The following is a 21,228-nucleotide window of genomic DNA, read 5'->3' on the forward strand; positions in this document are numbered from 1 at the left end:
GCGGTTAAAACCGGCAGAAATTAAGTATTCATTCTCTTCGCGTTAACAAAACAGTAACACAGATGTTACTTGACGAGATAATCGCTGATTACGTTAATCGGAGTTTTTTGTTGGAATTACTATATTAGGGGTATTCGAATAAGTTAGGAGTTTAACGGTTTGACGGCAGGTTATGTCGGGTTAAAGTCGGGTAAAAAGTTAATTTTCAAACTTTTAACCGAAAGATTAATGTGATAGGTTAATGAGTCACTAAATGTATTTTGCATAACCTTAAAGAGTAGCGCGCCCAAAGTTAATTAACTTTTTACTCGACTTTAGCCCGACATAATCTGTCAAACCGTTTTAATTCTAAATTCTACCAATGTAGATTAACTTTAATCTCGGTTTAACTTGTCTTTACTATCTTTTCCTGATTCTAAGAATTTGAGATCGCGGTAGAAATGGACATTTGGGGAGTAAATGAAACAATAAGGTTTCAATTTTTATTGATTTTCAGTCATTCAAAACGACGCGTTCAATTGGCATCGATTTACGGCATTAAATAACGAAAAATCGTGACATTCATCGTGATTCATTGTCAACCTCTGGATAATCCCGGAAACGAGGAAAACTCGGAATACTGATGACGTGATTTTGCCCGACGAATACTACAGTAAGAATAAATGGAAAATCTTTTTCCTCCTTCACTAAAAAGATGATAAATGGGAAATAAAAGTTGTTATATAAGTAGCACTGTTTCCATGGTGGGTTTTTTAACGCTTGACGCGTCTCCAAACATTATTATTTATACAGCTGATAAATAATACAAGTCGCTCACAGGGTCGATCCTGGAAGTCTTTCTGGAGTTCTCTCCTTCCGTATGGACGAAAGCAAAAAATATATCAGAGGTCATATGCATACACGTGTGTACCGATCGGTCTTATTTCCTAGATGAAAGTATCAAAAGCAGCTTTAAATAATATTATTCATGATAATAATAATAATAATAATAATATAATATTCACTATTTGTATTAAAAAATTAATGCCTGACAATCTCATTAACTCGCGAATAGGATGAAATTTCAGGCGAATTAATCGTAAATCTATCGTAATAACGCGCGAGAACCTGGAATCTTTTGGCTTCTTATTCCCGATGACGATATCATCCGTGGATGCGTCATACTTAACATCTCACGCGCACTATCTCCTATCTCGAGAGTATCTCGCGCGTCCAAACTGGTCCAGCGGACTCTCTCTCACCGGCGCGGGCGGGGGCGGGAGCGGGAGGTAGATACCGCCTTGGCGTCCGCCGTGGTGCTCGCGGGCGTCCGGACGGCTCTCGTGCTCGAAGAGAATACCTCGGGGTCTCGGGGAATCCGGGGAATCGTCACCGGCGCGAGCCGAGAAACCAGCTGTCCGTGGGTGTGGTGCCGGGAGATAACGCGACCAGACGCGCGACTTAAATTCCGTCTCGTCGCCTTGCCGATAACGGGGTCCCGTGATTCACGCTCACGCCCCGATCGTCGAAGAGAATAAGCGAAGTGGAACACGACCAGGGGCGGAGAAAGGAACATCCTTACGACCTCCTGCCCCCCACCCCCCACCCCCCGAGGATCCTCGACGAGTCGAGAACGTGCCCTTCGGTAGATCGTTATACCGCTGCGAAAGGTATAAGCGCGATCGAAGCGTTAATGACAGCTCGGCGACAACCTCGTGCTGTGAGTCATGAGGTTTTTTCTTTCCTGTTTCAGTCACACCTTCCGCGCTCTCGTGTATCCTGACTTCCTCTTTCTCTACAGAGAGGTCCCAGAGGCTGCCGGATATTAGGCGGATACGCGATACACGATACACTCTTCGCTCTCTCTCTTTTGAGTGTAGAAAGTGTGCGCGCAGGGTCGTCTGGGTCGTTGCCATTACGCGACTGCTGGCGGAGTGCGGACCGCTGTCAAAGCCGTGGGTTCGATCGAGTGGCCGCGTGGCCGCCCGGAGTCCCTCTTTTGATTTTTATGAGCCACCTCGCGCCGGGGATACCGCGGCTCGTGCTCGAACCTCCTGGAAGTGCGTGCCTCTCGTGTCAGGTAAGATCGACGATAAAGTCCGCGGAGTCTCGCAGAACTAACTTAACCTGTTCGCAGAACAGGACAGAAGGATGTCGAACATGGGCAATCTGGAGCAGCAGATCGCGGGTCTGCAGATCGGCGACGAGGCGGCCAAGGGCGCGGCCAAGCCCGGCAAGAAGGTCGGGCCCGCGGTGCCGCCGAAGCCGAAGAAATCTCAGCCACAGGTGAATCCTGTATAAGCTTCTCGCTCTAAGATCTTATCTACATCTTTACCTGTCACGTAACGCTAACGCAGTGTTTTTCCCTCCCCCCCCCGTTCGCACGCATCCCCGAATACGGATGCAACAACGGTAACGAGAGATCGTATACATATTCGACTAAATGGAAAAACTGTTTACGGGAACCCCAACGACGGCGGATAACCATCTGTTCTAGATACCGCAAAGTTACACCATAAAGACACCGCCCGTGCCGTCGTACAGCACGGTTCTCAACAACACGGCGTCGAGCGACAAGCCTTCAAATCTGTACGTGAACGCTCCCTCGCCGTACGTCCCGCTGGACATAAAGAACGACTTCTCGCAGATGGTGCCCGCGAACGGCAAGGAGGCGTCGAAGCTCTATCAGAACAACGACAATCTTTACGCGCGTCAACCGGACGAGAAGTTCGAGCCCAAGTATAGATACGACGAGAAGAATTATTATTCCAATGTCGGAAACATGCCGGCGCCTCAGGTGCCCGTCGTGGCGGACGATCGCGCGAGTCGGGCGACCAGGAACGCGGTGTACAGCAACGTAGAGCCGCCGGTGCCCGCGGTGGTCTCCACGTACGAGTATCCGTACGAGATGGACAAGGAAATTATATACAGCAACATCCAGTGGAATCCCAAGATGGAGAACACCTACTGCAACGTTCCTGCCGCGCACGGGGCTGGTGAGAATCTTGCTAAATCTGGAAGATAAGAATTGTCGCGGTAGTTATTGACCGAATTGAGAAAGCGTTTAAGCGTTTGAATTTCTTTGAGGAGTTGTGGGCACGCAGTCTTCAGAAGCTTCGCGATCTTTCGATAAATTGATCGAGCATCGCCGACCTTTTCGCTTTGCAGACGACTTGCCACCGCCGCCGGAGCCGTCGGAGTACGTCGCCTGCGTCCCCGGGAATTCGCTTCCACCGCCGCCCGACGAGCTGCCACCGCCACCGAGTCCCGTGTCGTCGAGCTACAGCGAGCTGCGACGCGCCACTTACCAGACCGACTTCCCGTCGGGCAACTACCCCGCCGATATCTACGGCCCGAGCTCTCAGTCCAGCTCGACGTACGAATCGATATACGAGCCGATTAATCCTAGACCGCCGTCACAATTGTCGTGTAACTATTCCATGTACTCCGGCTACGGGTCGGCCGCGTCTACTCAACCGCAGGGCAAGGTGTCTCCCGTTAAAGAAGTGAGTCTCGAAATTCTGTACCGCGTGACCGAATTTATCCAAATTCTTTAGTTTGTTGAAATAGAAACTGTAAAAATAGAAACACTTCGCACATCTAATTCGGTTATTATTTCTGAAGTAACTATATATATATATATATATTGTAAATTATCTCATTTATTTGCAATAAGAGACAAGGGTATAATTTATTTCATTTAAAGATCAATTTCGTCAAATGTTGACCACGACGACTATATAAAATAATCGATCACAATTGTAAAGTAATAAGTGTCTATGATTAAGCGACTGATTTTATCTACAGGTCGACGTTCTCACGGATCTGTTGGTTCAAGGAATGGAAGATAATACCGAGGACAGCGATATATATGGGATCTGCGCGCAATGCGGGCGCAAGGTCGAGGGAGAAGGAACCGGATGCTCGGCGATGGACAAAGTCTTTCACATAAATTGCTTCTGCTGCTTCGTGTGCAAGGTCAATCTACAGGGGAAACCCTTCTACTCGTTGGAAGGCAAGCCTTATTGCGAGGAGGACTATCTCAATACTCTGGAAAAGTGCTGCGTCTGTACCAGACCGATACTGGATCGAATATTGAGAGCTACCGGCAAACCGTATCATCCCTCGTGCTTCACCTGCGTCGTCTGTGGACAAAGCCTGGACGGTATACCGTTCACCGTGGACGCTACGAATCAAATACACTGCATTCAGTGTTTCCACAAGTGAGTCCATCCCTTCTTTCTTTTCTTCGTCTCTTTAATCATTGTTCATTCGACCCTGGTAGCTAATTTGCGTTCTCGCCCCGGCAGGAAATTCGCTCCGCGTTGCTGCGTCTGTAAATTGCCTATAATGCCCGAGCCTGGTAAGGACGAGACCATACGAGTGGTGGCACTGGATCGCAGTTTCCACATTCAGTGCTACAAGTGCGAGGATTGCGGTTTAGTATTGTCATCCGACTCGGAGGGACACGGCTGCTATCCCCTGGACGATCACATTTTGTGCAAGAGTTGCAACGCTACCCGCGTCCAAGCCTTAACGTCTCATATGACGACCGAATTATAAACTATATGGGCGCGACAAAGCTTATGCGATTTACACTGTTTGAAACTTACTCGGGAGTAACGAAAGAGAACGTTAAATCAATTATCGTTGTGATTAACTGTGTAACGATTTAAGTACCGCTATATACACGGTATTATAGGCCCTTTTTTTATGCATATAGTTTTTCCATTCCGCTACTACTATTCACATCTCACGTATTCGAGACCGATATTTGCTATGCATCAACGAAGAATCGTTTTTGTTTTTTTTTCTACACTTTACCTATTAGCAGGCTAAGGAACGATACTATCATCCATATTTGTATCTTTTTTACAATTTGACACGAAAAGTAAACGATTGTCAGCGATTATTTATATTCGACTAATCTTTAACAGTTGTAAGATCGATGCACCGGAATTTGCCGTCACTGCCATAACCGAAGCATTTTCTCAGTACGTTACGGAATAACGTCGACGAATTGATAGTAGATGTAAGTTCGACGTCCGAGGTAATTTTCCTGCAGATGTGATTATTATTGTGATTCTAGTAAAGTATTCGATGTATCGTGAAGTATTTAACGTGTAGTCTGTCATCGACAGGAATACCGCTTCGAGATCCATTTACTTAGAGATAGACTTTAGATTTTCGAGTACGATTGTTATTGACAATATCGGTATATCGGCGAGGAAGCGTGCCATTTCTTATAACGTATTTGTTAAGACGGATCCTTGCAAGACTAATCGAAAAGGAAAGAAAAATCCCTAACACTTTGCGATGCAATTAGTTTCCAAACCTTTTCACATGGCCGGGTAAGATATTACATCGAGGAGAGACTTATATGATCTCTGTATTATAGTATCAATAAAAATACAGTTTGTTATTTATGGCCAAAGAGTAACACTTCGTTTCTGCCGACCGTTCCTACCCGATGGTTTCAATACGCATGCAGACACATAGGCTGCACCTTTAGTTTGCATTTACCGAATGACATATCAGTCTATGATCGAGCGTGTTTCACTCCAATGAGAGTTTGCTATTAATATATACTGTAATATTACTATTGTGATTGTTGTTAATAGTTATACACGGTGGCTCAAGCTCTACCGCACTTCTTTCCCGTTACAGACTTTTTCAAGAATTCGAGGTTCGTTTTTTCTTAACAAAAAATTCGATATTGCGAGCACGCAGTTTCTTTCAACATCTCTTTCGCAATAACTTGAAATGTTCAATATTACCTGTCTGTTATAGCTTCTTGAAATTAAATGAAAGATAAAGAGTTTGTTGGGCCTTCATTTCCCTGAAATTCAAAATTAAATTTTTGTCTCGAGAACTGTAATTGGATTATTTTTTACTATGGAAAAGCCAATTTCAGATTCGTGAGAAAAACTGTAACCGAGAACGAAGTCCGCGATTATACAACCTGTAGACATATGGTGTGTGTACAACTGTACATACATAATCGCACACACATACACACACCAGATGTATATATGTACACATTAATAATTCTTATTATCATATAATTGCAGAAGAAATTTACAGCAGATTCATTCTATATCGTCCCTTTACTAGTGGTTTTTTTTTCTCTATGATCTTCATGCACAGATGTTTGTCCTTTATTATTATTAACATCTCTTTTTAGATATTTGCATCTCTTTTCTTTATGCGCGTAACATATTTCTTTTATTACCATAGAGTACTTAAATCTTATATAATTTTTGTGATATATATATAACCTGTATGCCATTTTGTGTATAATTTATGTTTATTAATATATAAATTTGTCTCACCGGCACACGTGGATCGTGGAACGCGACCCTCTTTACGTTTCCTCCTGGCGTACCACCGATTCCACTTATCTACACGGAGGTATATTCAAATTATAATTCCACGATGGATACATTGCGCATCAATGTATTTGGCGACGGTGCGAATTTAGGAAAAATAATCCCGGCATCGCTTCATCAAGTAAGCGATAAGCATCTTGAAATTGTGTTGTCCACGGTAAATAAACGTTAACAAATACTCATTATCGTCCGATGTATCCAGTGTGCAAATAATCTTGTCGTCGACCCTCGCGGGAAAAAAAAAAGATTGTCTCACGTTAATAATACCCCGCAACCAAGTCGCCGGTGTTCGTATCGCCGAAGCAACGTAGCTCCGGCTGGGAGATAAATAAATTAACACGGATTATCTCGAAAGCTCGCGTCTCTCAAATCTCTCGCCCGCCGCGACGTCGATCGTCGCGGATGCGCCAGGCGAGCCCAGGACGAGATTCCACGATCCGAAATGCACTCTTTGCTGCGTATGTTACATTCGTAGATCCTATACTTTTTACTACACGTAGCTCTGGTGTCTATCTTAGACTCCGCTGTATTTTTTTTCCTCTTTAGATTAAAACTATAATATATCTTGTGTAATATATATTTTATCATATTTTTTTTTCCAATCAAGTTACAGCACCATTCTACGTTAAATTTAGTACACACAGGTTTTGTAATACTCGTTTTAATCTAACAATATTCGTTCGATTTGTTAGCTTTGTTGTACCAAAGTCAACATAGAATTGCACTTTTTTTTTTTTTTAATAGTCTAGCGTTCTTTCTCTTAAATAGATACGCGTATTTTATATATATATATATATACATAATATATATATAATATATAATATATATATATGAAATATGCGTGTGCCTGTGTGTGAATAGATACACGAGCCACGCTGCTCACATATAAACCTGTACTTGCACGCAATAAATCACAGCCACCTATCCAAATTCGCGGGCGAGCACAAATACACACGACTAAATAACGCGTATCTCTTTCGCAGTTATACTCTAGATATCTTCGGTATACGTTGTCTCATTTCGCTTCGACACATTATATATATATATATTATATATATATTTTTTTATGTGCATATGTACATATCGATACACGCGTACGTATATGCAAATGCACGCACCCACACGATGGATATGTACACATACACATACCGCTACACACGTGAGAGGACATATGAGAATGTCCTCTCTCTCTCTCTCTCTCTCGTGTTCCGCCTATACGTACTAGGTGCCATAATAAGCTGCATTCTCTCTCATTCTCTCTCTCTCTCTATTTTCCCTCCCTCTACTTGCGACACTCATTCACACGACTCGCACTCGCAACATTTCTTCACACTCGTTCCGTTCTCTCCCTCCGTAACATCTCTCTCTCTCTCTCTCTCTCTCTCTCTCTTGACATGACGTGACATGACTCCGTTTCGCTGTATTTTAACAGTTCGCTCTCTCGTTACACGGTACTCCCGTACTTCTCATCGGATCACGCTTTTACAACAGTATCATCATACTCTCACACTTCCGAATTCGCTTGGGGGGGGGGAGGGGGTGAGGGGGCTACAGTTTTGGGCGCACTAGCATCACACGTGCCCAATAAATCAATAAATAAATAGAGGAACAACATTCTTCAAACATCTCTTTTTTTCTTATAACAACATTAGAGGCTCTTGGAGAACGTAACGCAACAAATGTTCAACAATACAATCACGAAAACAAATAGAAGGCACTCGTGCTTTTCTTTCTTTTTTTTCTTCAATAAATTAATCTCCTTTGTGTTATAACAACTCACTCTCGGATATTATCTCTACGCCTTCTCCTAGGCCTTGTCTGTCGCGTTCGTATCTAGCTACGTATCGACACGACGTTCGGGTAGCGCCGAAATCTCCAGGTAACATGCGCCACGACACATTCACGGCGCTACAAATCTCATCTGTCTTTCTTATTTTCTCTCTCTCTCTCTTTCTCTCTCTCTTTCTCTCCCGAATGGACAATCATAGCTACGGTATGCGAGATACGAGATAACAAATTTATTTCACATTTACAGGTAAAAGAAATCCACCTTCGTAACAATTAGGTAGAATATTATTTAACCTTTAATATTATAATAATTTAATTATTGTTATTTGCTTGGAAGCTCACAGCCGACACATTTTTTTTTAATTCATTATTATTATTTCTCTCCTCTTTTAATATCTTATCTTATTTTCACTTGGGTATACGGGGCGTCTCATCTTTCGTACTTGGGTCTCGGTTATTATTTTTTTTTCCCACGGTATTTAACAGCAACAACATGTACGACGTTTAGCGCGGAAATTTGTCTCAACGAAAGGCATAACGGAATCCAGTTGTTTAGTCCGCTCTACGTTTGAACAAACACGCGATGAAATATAGAATTCACGGTTACTCTAACGAGAGAGAGAAACTATAAGTACGGATACCCCCCCACGGGGGGATGGAAAACGAAAAATCATGAAGATGTGGCAGTGCCTTGAGCAACCGTTTATGAAATCAACCCTATCTCGCCTCCCTGTTACCCTTCTGCTTTGTTTTTCATCTTTTTTTTTTTGTTTTTGAACACATGACAACACATCGTCTTTGTACGATAACAACGTTATTTTCTCCTTTTTTTCTCTCGGTTCTATCTTTTGCTAACTAATCTAGCCTTGCTCGCGAGATTCATGGTTTGTCGAGCCTATCACGCATGTAACATCGGATATACTGTAATAGATATATATTTATATATATATATGTATATTATTATATAACGTAGATATATATATATATGTAAATGACGTATCGTACCTATAACATATGTGTGTGTATGTGTGTGTGCGTGTTGTGTTCTGTGTGAATGCGTTAAGATAGAGAAGTTTTATTTTTGTCAATTCTCCGCTACAGTACAGAAAGAAGCAGATCTATCTAGAACAGTTAGTGTTTCATTTTAGGTACATCTGCCTCTTTCTTTCCCTCCGCACATATTATTAATAATATATCGTCCTTTGCACGCGCTCGTACGATAATCCTCCATCAGGATTCTCGAGCGATCAGCGAGCCATGTCGATCAAACCGGGAAAGATTTCATTTCTATAAAATGTCTTTAGCATGTCGAGTCTGAGATCACCAGAGAAATTATACCGTAGCATGTATGTATACGTGTACATATATATATATATATTTGGATGTATGTGTGTATGAGAGTTGCGTGTCTTGATTTCCGCACTGTTTTTCACAGTTTGCAGCCGTCGTCTTAGGTCGCGCGTGGGCTCTCTCGACTCTTATATAAGATAAATATTTACTCTTATCAAGAAGACAACAAAGAGGGCAAAGAGAATAAAGACGGGGAGGAGGGGAGCGTAGGAAGCGTCTACAGAGTCAGCGCCTGCATCTGATGGCACGTGTCGCTCAGCTGATTCTGATCGCCGGCCGCGGGATGGCCGGCCGTCCGCGGTGTACCGGGTGGCGTTATCGGTAGCCTACCAGGACCGTCGCCGGCGCCTCCCAGAGTATCGTCGGCGAGTTTGCTCGCCACCGCCGTGGCAGTCGGCTGCATTATACCGTTCATCTTATACTTGGACTGCCGCAGCATGGTCGTCTGCGAGCCAGTAGTGCTTGAATACTTGTCGGACGGCTTCCGGTTGGCGGACGATAATGCCTGGCCGACGGAGTACCGGCTGCGTTGATTGCCGGCGGGCTGTTGCTGCTGCTGTTGCGTTTGGGACAGGGGCATGGAGGACGGCTGATAACGATTTTGAGCCGGAGCGTAAAACTGGACCTGGGGAGTGGGCGGGGAGAGAGTTGGAAGAGGCCGTGTCATGGGTGAGTACGGGGCTGGCGGTGGGCTCGCCGATTTCTCCTGGCTGGACGCGTCCGCGTTTATTCGTTCGGATGGAGACAGGCGAGAGGACAGCGTCGTTGAAGTGCTCGTGACGACGACGGCGCTGTCCGTCTGAGCCGTGTCGTTGTTAGGCCGACCGTTGCTGTCGTTTCCGTGCACGTCTAACCGGGCAGCGTTTCCTCTATAGTTGTTATTATTGTTATTCGAGAGGCAGTTCTTACGACCCGAGCCGTAACCACCGGCCATCGACGGTTTGTTAATCTCATAATACTGGTCGTCGCCGCAATACCTCGCGCGTCCGTTCGAATAGTTGGGCGCGTACGAATAGTTGGACGCTGTTGCGTGATTGACCTTGTGCGCAGCCTGACTCGAGGTATAGCCGCCGCCGGACCTGAGAATCGCCGACGAGCCCACGTTCGAGCCAGCCGTTCTCCTATTGTACTGTACCGGCAATCGCGACGACATCGCTATCGTCGGATATTTGTGCGACCCGTCCGCCGCGTTCACGCTACACTTGCTGTTGTGTGACTGCGAACCGTGTGTGTTCTGCGACTTGGCGTGCGTGTTATGATGTGCCAACGAGTAACCGTGATTCTGACCGCGTAAATTGTTACCGCCCGTATACTTATTGTAGTCTCTGGAATTGTAGCCGTACGTTTTCGCGTTGCTGTTGTCGTAACCGGACTGATGCGGCGAGGCCGAGAACGGTGTCGGCAGGAGACTAGTACCGGACGCGTTGTGATGTGTGTACGGCGACGGCGGGTGTGCGTGCGGTAGGTACACGGTCGGGTAGAGGATGCGACAGTGCATCGGACTGGCGGTGCAGTCCTCGCTGTCGTTTTGCGCGCCGTGCGGCGTGTGTATCGCGATTGGATGGTAATTAGTATGGTAACGACCGGACACGGGGAATTTGACGGGCATTAGGGGCAGCAGAGATGTTGCCGGTGAACCTGAAGCGCCCTGTTGCACTTCGCTATGCGGTTGCTCCGAGTGGCTTGGCGTCGGACGTGAATCCTACGATTTTATTTCACAGAATAATACCTGCCTAACTCAATAGGCTTTAGTGAAACGTGCATTTACCAACGAGCATTCACGGCGATTCTTTGTTGTATAATCCTAATCCCCCGGATGCGATTAAATGAATCTTCATCGCGCTGACATGCATCGACATTTCATTAATAACAATTACTAACGCATACACTACTGTTTTACAGAGATAAGAAAAACTGCGACTCAATAGCGAGCCGCTCTATTCTCGTGAAATTTGGAAGCGGCATCAAAGACACATTTCGACATCGCGAAGACGGATCGCTAAACGCGAATAAGTCAAGAAGGTATCGATATAGCAGCCAGGGTGAGAGAGGAACTTACCTCCTGCGGAGCAGCCTGGCTGTCAGACGCGGTTTGCTGGCACGAAGTACCATCCGTGGTGTACAGCAACAGCTGCTGCTCGGTCAGTCCCATAGGCGCGTGCGGCTGCGCGGGATGCGGGCCGGCTGCAAAAGGATAGTACAGATGATCCACCTGCGCCTGGGGAGGAGGGCCCGTTGGTACAGGTGGATGATGATGCGGGGCCGGCGCGGCAGGAGCGTAGAAGTGCGTCGGATGCGGTGGTGGGAGAGGTGGCGGTGGACCCGTCGGCGGGCTGGTAGCTCCTGTACCGTTATTGCCGCTGCTGCCGGAACTGTTGCCACCTCCACCACCATTCGTGTTGCTCGGCGAACTGCCGGTAGCAGCGTACAAATACTGAGGTGCCCCGGCGGTCGCTCCTGCGTAGTACGGTTCGTACTGTAGACAGAAACGGAGACACCTTTAGACATCCATCGTCGTGGAATGTGCTTTGCACATGAATACCGAGTATTTCGCGTAAATATTCACATCTATGACAAGCATTCCTGTAAATGTTAGTCGTTCCTTTATTGAATCTCATTCCTTGATCACATGAGGGAAAAGCTTTGCTTCAAGTGCACATCCTTTTTTGTACATGTTGACAAGTAAAAAAGATGTGTGCTTCAGCTACTGCTCCGATCTATTATTTATCCAGCGAGACGATATAAACGGCGTATTATAGCACATTCGCATAGGTTCATGAACTTGTTTTTCATGTAAGCCACATTATCGTACGGATGACGAATAGAATTAGAATAGAATGCTAAACGGGAAAATAAATTCTTCATTCATATGCAAATGTCATAATCGTTAAGTATCTAATACGATTGTCATTCTTATGCACGTCTTTCTGTTTTGATTTAAAGAAATAGGAAGCATTGGTTGAACCGCAACTAACTAACTAACATTTACAGCAACAGCCTTATTGCGATGAAAATAATAACTCAATAAACGTAACTATGTGAAAGTCAAGCGAAGATGATTAAGAAATATCTCAATCCGTGTATTGTTTCCATATAACAATACGTCATTTCCTAGATAATTCCAAATTAGAAAAGAGCGCAGTGTGCGAAACTAAGAAACAAGTCGGATTGGGTACACTGGTGAAGCGTTAATCGTTACGTGGCATAATTATTGGCAACTTATCAACATTCACGCAAAGTAAACAATTTTACTACCCTAAGTATTTTAGTCTATTTGCATCTCGTGTGTGTGTGTGTGTGTGTGTGTGTAAAAGAAAGAAGAGATCATTCTAAACCCATATTGCATATATGCATGCTTATAGTAATTTCATTATCAATGATCTACAGAAAATGATTTTCGAATATATCTATTTTATTCTTCTAAGCATAGAATTTCGGTTCGAGAGAAATTACCTGTTAAGATAAAATTACACAATATCGTTTCAATAACGTGCCCCGCGTGCGAAACGATCGCGTGTGATTCGGATTCGTAGCTGAATTAAGTGCAACTCGTGTCATTCTAGAAACTGAAACGAACTACAATACGAGAAATGAGACAGACAACCATACTGAACAAATCGACAAGCACCTTGACATTTCTATCATAACATTTAATCACAGTATATCAACAAGACTTATAATGAAAATTAAAACAAGTTGGGAAAGAAATAAAACAGAAAAGGAATAAAGAAAAGAGAGAAAAAGAGAGACAAGAAATTAGAGAGATCACATGGACTAGATCTAAGATCACGTTTAAACGTTAATGAAATCCATCGATAATCTATTATTTATCTTCCTTTTTTGTTGTTACAACTTTTTATTTCCAATGATTGCAAGGCTGATTATTACGTGTTTATCATTATGACGATTAAAAACGTTATTCTATTATCGATATCACTGCAACTTTATTAGAATTATGTTATGATTCACATTCATATCATCTTTATCTCTCCTTAGGCTTCCATTATATCAATTGATCTATCAAATTTATACGCAACTGCCAATCGTATTACGTATCATTTAATTTTTTCTCTTTGTTATATATATTCACACACATTTCCCAATGCGGTCTTAATTTTCCTTATACGTTTAGATCACGATTAAATTTAATACTGTGGTTACGGCAAAATGCGAGTTGTCAAAGATTAGTATGAGCGACACCGGTGAGTACAAGGTACAGGTCGTGAGACGGAAAAGGCAATGAAGAAAAACATGCATCGACTGGCCGTGCATCAATAGGCTGGGAAAAGGGAAAAAAAGTAAAATGCCCTAAAAAAAGAGCGGCATGCTAGTCGTTTAGCTTAGACCTTATACCTTTAGACCTCAATACTGTATAGCGTCGAGAAGGACGTAAGTAGGCATTTGCTGAGGGTTGGGTAGAAACGCCGGTGGTATGGCTTCTCCCATCAGACCGTTTGTCTGTCAAACCGTAACCGATATGTACCGTTTAATAAAAATACAAAATACAGACAAAGACGGTCAGGATCTTATGCTAGGATCTATATGTACGTGTGAGGGGAAACCCACGAGCATCTAAACGGAGAATCGAAGACGACGTAGAAGTATGAAAAACGATTGGGTAAGCAATATGTATTTATTTTACGTACCGGCATAGGAGAATACTGGTATTGCTGTGGCATATACAGCGACGGAGCCGGACATGGATACATCACAGGAGCGAACGTTTGATGTCCGGTGGCGGCTTGAGGCCCTGGGCATTTAAGTGAAGATTAATAAATTTAAATCGCAGGCTGTTGCGAGACAAATGACTAACGCGGCCGAATCATAGAAATATTCTTGAATATCTATTATGAATATTACGTGTAAAAAAAATTAAATTTTAAGTGGAAGAATATTCCACTGTAAGAAACACCCAAAAATATAAATGTCCAAATTACAAATCCAAGATAATTTGGTACAACGTGATACCGCGTCCATTGGGAAACAAAAATTCGAGTAATAAACTCGAAGATTTAAACCGTGGTAATGCGAATCCGAGCGGTCGGAAATCCATAATCAAAATTGTCTGCATTTGTATTCGTGAGAGGGATTTATCTCACGACAAAATTCAATTTTATCTTTCAAATGTTTCACTCAAATATATCGATAAACACGAATTCGTAGCATCCCTCGGGTTTTGTCGCAACAATTTCCAGTAAGATTGCATTGTGGCGAGTGACGCTTACCAAACACTCCTGTGGCTTGATAAATCGTTCCTGGATCCGTAGGTGGAGCGATGGAAGTCGCTGGTGCGGCAGCTGCCGTATTATAGAATGTCATGCCATTCTGATAAGCGAGACCTATACCTACCGGCGAAGGAGTAGAGAAATTAAAAACGCGATCTCTGCAATCTTCAATCGTCCCTGATACTGTCACATCAAAAACATATATACAAAGTATCTCAAAATTCTCTACAAAACAGATGAATTTCAAACATATCTCTTAATGTTCACATAGCAATGTGAACATTCATATACAAAATATGGTATGGTTAAATCGGGAAATTTTATAGAATTCTCTTACAAATCTTTCCCTAATTGAATTCCGTTCTTCTAATGCAACGAGTTATCATACAAATATTCTTGCATATCTATTTCGAATATTACGAGTGTAAAAAATAAAATGAAATTTTAAGTGGAAGAATATTCCACTGTAAGAAACATCCAAAAATATAAAATATCCAAATCACAGATCCAAGATAACTTGGTAAAAAGTGATACTGCGTCCATTGAGGAACGAAAATTCAAGTAATAATAAATTTAAAGGTTTAAACCGCGGTAATGTGACTCCGAGCGGTCGGAAATCCATAATCAAGAAGAAGAAGAAGAGTCACATACCGTTCGCGTAGTAGTAAGTACTTGTAGGCACGGAAGGGGGCGAACCGGTACTACCGTCAAAGGATCTGGAGAAGGGCTGCTTCTTGATCGCGGGCGCTATGTTGAGCTTCCTCTCTCTCAAAACGATGCATTCAGCCTGGAACGAGCGGAAACAGAAGGGCCTCGACGAATGAAGGAACCAGCCCGACCGTTTCGGTCGATTGTTCGTCGAAGAAATTTAACATCAATCGTCAATTACGAACCTCTTGTTGAAGCCGCTTGGCCTCCTCCTCCGTTTCGAAGGTGACGAAGCCGTAGCCCTTCGACACGCCGGCGCGGTCCGATATAATTTTCGTGGCCTTGACATTGCCATAGGCCGAGAAAACCTGAGCTAGCTCCGCTTCGCTGGTGCTGGCCGAGATGCCGCCTACGAAAATACGGTTCGGTACCAGCGTACCGTATTTCGGCGCAGCCATCGTAAGACTCGCGGCCGAGGCAGGGCTGGAGGCAGGACTAGACCCCTCCGTACCACCGGTCGAAGCCGAGCTCTGTGCAACAAGCAAAGTCCTTTCTTTAATTCGCTATCGCGCGGAAATCATGCGGGGGCGCGACCAATTCTTCAGCTCCTTCGAGATTCCACGAGTTGGAATTTAGTGGAAACATGTGACGCGATTTTGTGCGTTTTAATGGGCAATATAATTGTTTTTGACAAATGGAAAAATAGAAAATAAAAAAAAATAATCAATTGCGAGAAATGGAAAGACTTTGGATCTAGTGGATTCCTTCACTCCCTTCGTGAAGTTAAAATAAATGAAAACTTATTAGTAATTATCTAATCATCAAATTATCTAAATTTACTCCGTTTGATTTTATCAATTTTAATGTCCCGTTAAATTCGCCTTTCGTTTATTTAACCGTTAACTCTGAGACACATGGCTCTCTACGATCTTCCACTTTAGACTCATTTCGTCGGGGAATATCCCTCGACAACAGTTTGCCTCTCGCAAATCAATGACAGCGTCGTTCGTGAATGTATTTACGCACAGGCAAAAACAGACAATGAAAGTGAAAAACTGTCGTAAATGCAGAGTACAAATACGAGCGACGCCGCTGTATTCTCCCTCCTTCGCTGTCGACGATGCTTCCCTAAATTAGCAATATTACTATCCCTGTCATTATAATCTCATCAGATCCATCAGTCGGGCGATATTGTAAGCGGGATACATTCAGAAGCGGCATTGCCGCCCGACGATTTGTATACATACACAAACGCCAGATTTCGAAACGTTAATTAGAAGCACCGAGCGCTCTCGCCGTGCGAGAGGGGCGAGTGCGAGCCGAGAATGCGTATAATACGGGGAAAAGTTTACGGCGTTTCGTACTTCGCGACGTTTCACCTTTAATCTCTTCCAGGAACCGGATAACGCGAAACGATAGAGGAAGAGAGGGCTGTTCCTTTCCTTTCCTCTCCGTGCGCGAAGTTAAAGCGCGCGACTTTGTCACATTATGCAGATGAACGTACACATGCGCCGGCTAAGGAACTACCGGAGTTTGTTTAGCGATTTAAACGATGAGTCACTGCACCACGTCTGCACATAGAGCGGGAAGTGTTCGGCGAGCGAGCTAGCTACTGCCAGCGGTTCCTCTTTGCGCCAAAAGAATTTATTTGCTACGCAAAAGCTTCGTCTCCGTTGTGTTATTCCTTCGCCGCATGACTGTCCGTAAATTCACCACGGAAATCAGAAACGTATCGCAAGATTTTAGTAACCGTCGCGTTACCTTCTTCAACACCGGCCGGCAATCCATACGTCGACACGTGTCATACCCGCTGGCTCTTGCGATCGACGGCTCTTCCTCGTTTCCTTGAATTCTCGCCGTCACTTAAACGCCGTTGATTTATTTAAATCGCAGTTAAGTCACGTGCTAGCGCGAGACGCGTCGAGGATGTGCGTGGGAGGACGGCGCGGAAGTCACGTGCAAAATCTCGAGGAATTTCATTCGGCAAAACGGTCCTGGTCCAAAGAAATTTTTAAAAATGTATCCGGGGAAAGAATGAAGATACAGACGGGAGGCCGATGGAGAATCATCGATTCTCAAAGACGGACGACTGCACGGCGGCGGGACGCCACGATGCTCCACCGGAGAAAAGTCGGAACAAAAGGGAGAGCAGGGCAAAAGCATCCCGCTGCGTCCGGAAAAAAAAAAAAGGAAGCTGACACGTCACCCAATCCTCGCCACACGGCAGATGCGAAGAAGAAACGCACGAATGTGCCTCCGCGCGTCGGAATTACCATTTTAAATAGTCGCGAAGAGAGGCATCTCTTCAGAAGCGGATAGAAGCGATATCTGCGTTCTGTCCGATGTGATCACCCTTTATATTCTTCCATCCTGTGCATATAATTCCCGATTAGATAAATACGCAAAGGAGGACCTCCAACGCGAAAAATACCGACCGATCTCAGCGGTGACCTTCCCCCCCGCAAACGCATCGCGCGAATCGTCCGGGTATAGGGACGCGGCGGGGGGAGACTCGGGAGGGTACAAAATCGCATCGTCAAACTCCTCGCCCCGCCCCCCTCCCGTCCCACCCGTCTCGGCGAACCCTACGAATGAGCGGGGGACACTCTAGGAATTTCTGCCGCGCGTCATGGGGGTCGGTTACGGGGGGACCCCCGAACGAGGGGGAAATCGCGCGAAGCGTAGATCTCGCGGATGACAGATCCTCGCGGAGATTCGGCGCGACGCGCGACGCGCCGCGCGCAGCTGCCGCGATCGGCATCCGGCAGCGTCGAGGAGCGAAGCTACGCGGAGTATCGACTGGCGGCCGTGGCAGCGGCGGCGGCGGCGGCGGCAGCGGCGACGACGGACGACGGCACGTCGACGTTCCAGTTAACGCAAATTTCACGCGGAAGCACGCGACGGGTGAAATGATGAGAGGAAACGGGCGGACTTGACACACCGCTGCACTCCTCCCTTTCTCTCTCATTTGCTCCTTCTCTCTCTCTATATATATATATCTCCCTCTCACCCCCCCGCCTCCCTCCCCCTCGCGACGACGGCGGGCGATGACAGTCAAAAGTGCAAATAAACAAGCAAGCAACCGACCAAACAAGCGAGCAGCACGCACGACGCGCGTCGTCTCGCAATCAGCTCCGAGTCTCCGAGATCGGAGCGAGCGGCAAGAGGGAGAGAGGGATAGGGCGAGAGAGCGAGAGAAAGAGAGAGAGAGAGAGAGCGCGCAGGTAGCAGCGATCTCATCTGAGATCGCCGCGTACTCCGATCTTCGCGGAGCCGCACGCGCGCGAGAATGGTGCCCCCGACGTGTTTACACTCGCGACTCGCGACAGCAACGAGAGATCGATGACGCGATGATTCGCGTACCCACGGCGATCTAAGAATCCGTGTCTCGCCGTGGGACTCCATTCCCGCTCTCGTCGCCCTCTCTTCTCCCGTCTCCCTCGACAACCCCGGAAGTCGCCCGGTCGGGCGCGCGGCGTACACGCGCGACGGAGGCAACTGCCAAGCGACGAGATCGTTCCCCGGGAACGAGAGCGAAAAAGGGGAAGGGGGGAAATACTTGGCGCGAACGGCGATTTCGAACGCTCCGACAGGTCGCTCCTCGTCGTCGACGTCGTTGTCAGCGACGACACGTACAGGTTAAAACGCGGATTCCGCGACGCCGGGGGTCGATCGTGCCAACGACGAAGTTGCCGTCGCCGCCGTCGACGAAGACAACGACGAAGATCAAGACGACGACGACGACGACGTCGTCGTCGTCGTCGTCGTGCCAAAGGGACGCGTCCGTGCGTGCGTGTGTACGCGCGCGCGCGCGCGCGCGAGCTCGGACGCTCGCGATAAATATCTAGGCGCTCACTCGCTCCGCTCGCTCTCTTTCCTCCGGGCCACTCCGGGCCAGGGTGTTAACGGCGGACACAACCAACCAACTCACCATCTTTCGACGGATTCGGGCGCGCTGGAGGATCCGCTGGCGGCTGTCCCGGCGGCTCGATGGTACCCTGGCCTCGCGCGATAGTCACCTGGACTGCCCAGGGACTGCCAAGGACCGTAGCACCGACCACTTCAGCAGCACTTCCAGCCTCCGGCGGAGAAGCTGCCGTCCCGTGTCCCGTGTCTCGCTGTAAACCTCCAAACACTATACGGGGCAGGCAGCTCTTACAAGATGGCGGCCGGCCGGGGCGACAGCGCCGCGTTACGCCGTGTCCGCGGAACCACAACTCGGGCTCTCGCCGCTCTCGGCGCGCCTGCGTGCGCGCGCGCACCTTATCGTGAGCGGGTAAAGCCAATCGCGCGTCGTCGCGCACGCTTCCGTCGGGTATGTGTGTAATACACCGGGCCGCGTTAATTAACGCCTCCTCCCGCGCGGTCGGAATCCAAAAACACCGAATATTCGGACGTGACTGCAAAAATTTTCATTGAACAAATTAAAATGTTGCTCGTTGAGTTGATTGCCAATTAAATTAATCGGAGTTTGATCGAAGTGGCGACTATAAAAATAACGTTACTATATTTAATTTCTGATTTATATAATCTCGCTCTCGCGTACGCGGAACGCGGCGAAATGTGTTTAAAATACATTTGAATTGGACAGCTCGACTTTTGATACAAGGATAAGCCAATAATTATTTTCTCTTCAAAATTTACTGGGACGACGACTGAGAAACTTACAGGCGCATTTATTCTGCAACGTAGCCCTTACTTTTTGAAATGCACTCGAAAGAATGTTTCTAATTGAATTCTCTCATATCACATCTCTCTCGCATAATATTTTTTTACGGCTGTTCGTTAATTGTCGAGAGAAAAGAATATAGCTTTCGAACAATTTTACAAGTGCGCTAAAGCGACTCGAAGCGTTTCTTTTCGTTCAGAAAAGTCTTTTGAAGTCACTTCTCGCCTCCTCACATAATGCCGACGAGATAACTCCTTAAATGGGCAATTTTAGCATTCCGAGTATTTCCCCCCCCCTTTTTTTCCCCAAGTAAATAATGACCTTCCGAGCCTTCCTGTCCAGGAAGGCTGCTTTTACAGACGTTGCAAAGCCGCGCACTTATAAGGATTAAATTAAGCGCATTGAAAAGCAACGGGGAGATTACGTTGCGAGAGGATGCTCTTTCCTAGAATTTTCCACACTGCTGTCTCATCTCCCAAGTAAATTTCAAAGGTGACACACGCGAGAGCGATTATCGACTAACCTTTTTCAAAAATCTCCCGATCGTCCGTGCCGCGTTTCTTTCTCGCGATCGGCGTGCCCCGACTCCCGCGTGCGATCCTTACGTGCCCAATTTCGCCGAAAACTTTTCTGCAATGGCGAAGGTGAGACGAGGAAGAGTAAATCGGACGCTAACAGATGTGTGCTCCGAAATCGCGTCTCGATCTCGAAGCCTCCGGACTTACCGAAATGATCCACGGATCGCGGCGGCGATCCCCCGCGACGACGCGATGTCGCGCGCGAATCGTGGAAACTCAACGGAAACCTCGGAATGGAACGCGAAAATACGAAACGGCGAAAAAACGAGAAAAACCGAGCGGACGAAAATGAGAACGGGAACTGAGAAACTCAAACTGAACGCGAGCGCACGCTCGCCGGAGCGAGGGGGAGGGGGAGGGAACACCGCGACTTCCGGTTGCGGTGACTTCCGTCGCCGTCGCGTCGCGGCGTCGTCGACGGAACGTCGCCACGCTCGGCCGCGAGGACCCCTGGGGAGGGAGGGAAATTCGACGGGGGTCGTTTACGCGCGGGGGAACCGATCGGGCGCGCCGATCGTCGCCGGCGACGCGAAATGGCCGTGTGCGACGCTGTTTTGACTAGCGTCGCCCGCAAATTAGCTATTAGCTGACTGGCGCGAGAA

The 21,228-nt window shown here is 46.3% G+C and overlaps 2 protein-coding genes across 11 annotated transcripts; one reads left to right on the forward strand and one right to left on the reverse strand.

Moving 5' to 3' along the window:
* The first annotated feature begins 1,297 nt into the window (after nt 1–1,297).
* On the forward strand, nt 1,298–5,405 carry Zyx (lipoma-preferred partner zyxin). 5 transcript variants are annotated; one of them, XM_077413001.1, is made up of 7 exons: nt 1,298–1,699; nt 1,781–2,059; nt 2,122–2,265; nt 2,477–2,975; nt 3,148–3,485; nt 3,787–4,202; nt 4,290–5,405. In XM_077413001.1, the coding sequence occupies exons 1-7, from the start codon at nt 1,673–1,675 to the stop codon at nt 4,540–4,542; spliced, it is 1,956 nt and encodes a 651-aa protein (XP_077269127.1). In that variant the 5' UTR covers nt 1,298–1,672; the 3' UTR covers nt 4,543–5,405. The 5 variants fall into 5 exon arrangements, with proteins under 5 accessions (XP_077269127.1, XP_077269129.1, XP_077269131.1 ...); XM_077413003.1 differs by having other exon boundaries at nt 2,501–2,975; XM_077413005.1 differs by having other exon boundaries at nt 1,298–1,649; nt 1,733–2,059; nt 2,117–2,265.
* Nucleotides 5,351–19,616, reverse strand: LOC143901053 (uncharacterized). Of its 6 annotated transcripts, XM_077412990.1 has the most exons (8): nt 17,653–17,726; nt 17,141–17,241; nt 15,625–15,909; nt 15,383–15,518; nt 14,732–14,914; nt 14,153–14,256; nt 11,566–11,982; nt 5,351–11,208 (listed from the first exon to the last, which is right to left on the reverse strand). In XM_077412990.1, the coding sequence occupies exons 2-8, from the start codon at nt 17,165–17,167 to the stop codon at nt 9,724–9,726; spliced, it is 2,637 nt and encodes an 878-aa protein (XP_077269116.1). In that variant the 5' UTR covers nt 17,168–17,241; nt 17,653–17,726; the 3' UTR covers nt 5,351–9,723. The 6 variants fall into 6 exon arrangements, with proteins under 6 accessions (XP_077269116.1, XP_077269118.1, XP_077269119.1 ...); XM_077412992.1 differs by lacking the exons at nt 17,141–17,241; nt 17,653–17,726 and adding an exon at nt 19,311–19,616; XM_077412993.1 differs by lacking the exon at nt 17,141–17,241 and having other exon boundaries at nt 17,653–17,739.
* Between the last annotated feature and the right edge of the window lie 1,612 nt (nt 19,617–21,228).

Source organism: Temnothorax americanus, unplaced genomic scaffold, assembly GCF_048541705.1.
Source record: "Temnothorax americanus isolate GAGA-0224 unplaced genomic scaffold, ASM4854170v1 Scaffold31, whole genome shotgun sequence".
In the NCBI taxonomy this organism is placed as follows: domain Eukaryota; kingdom Metazoa; phylum Arthropoda; class Insecta; order Hymenoptera; family Formicidae; genus Temnothorax; species Temnothorax americanus.

Excerpts from the sequence above, each read along its gene's own strand:
- Zyx (XM_077413001.1), top strand. The coding sequence starts at position 1,673 with ATGACAGCTCGGCGACAACCTCGTGCT. Across the intron at positions 2,266-2,476 it reads CGAAGAAATCTCAGCCACAG|ATACCGCAAAGTTACACCAT; the intron begins GTGAATCCTGTA and ends CATCTGTTCTAG. Across the intron at positions 3,486-3,786 it reads AGGTGTCTCCCGTTAAAGAA|GTCGACGTTCTCACGGATCT; the intron begins GTGAGTCTCGAA and ends TTTTATCTACAG.
- LOC143901053 (XM_077412990.1), bottom strand. The coding sequence starts at position 17,167 with ATGGATTGCCGGCCGGTGTTGAAGAAG. Across the intron at positions 15,519-15,624 it reads CCAAGCGGCTTCAACAAGAG|GCTGAATGCATCGTTTTGAG; the intron begins GTTCGTAATTGA and ends CGCTCGTTCCAG. Across the intron at positions 14,915-15,382 it reads TACTTACTACTACGCGAACG|TATCAGGGACGATTGAAGAT; the intron begins GTATGTGACTCT and ends TTGATGTGACAG.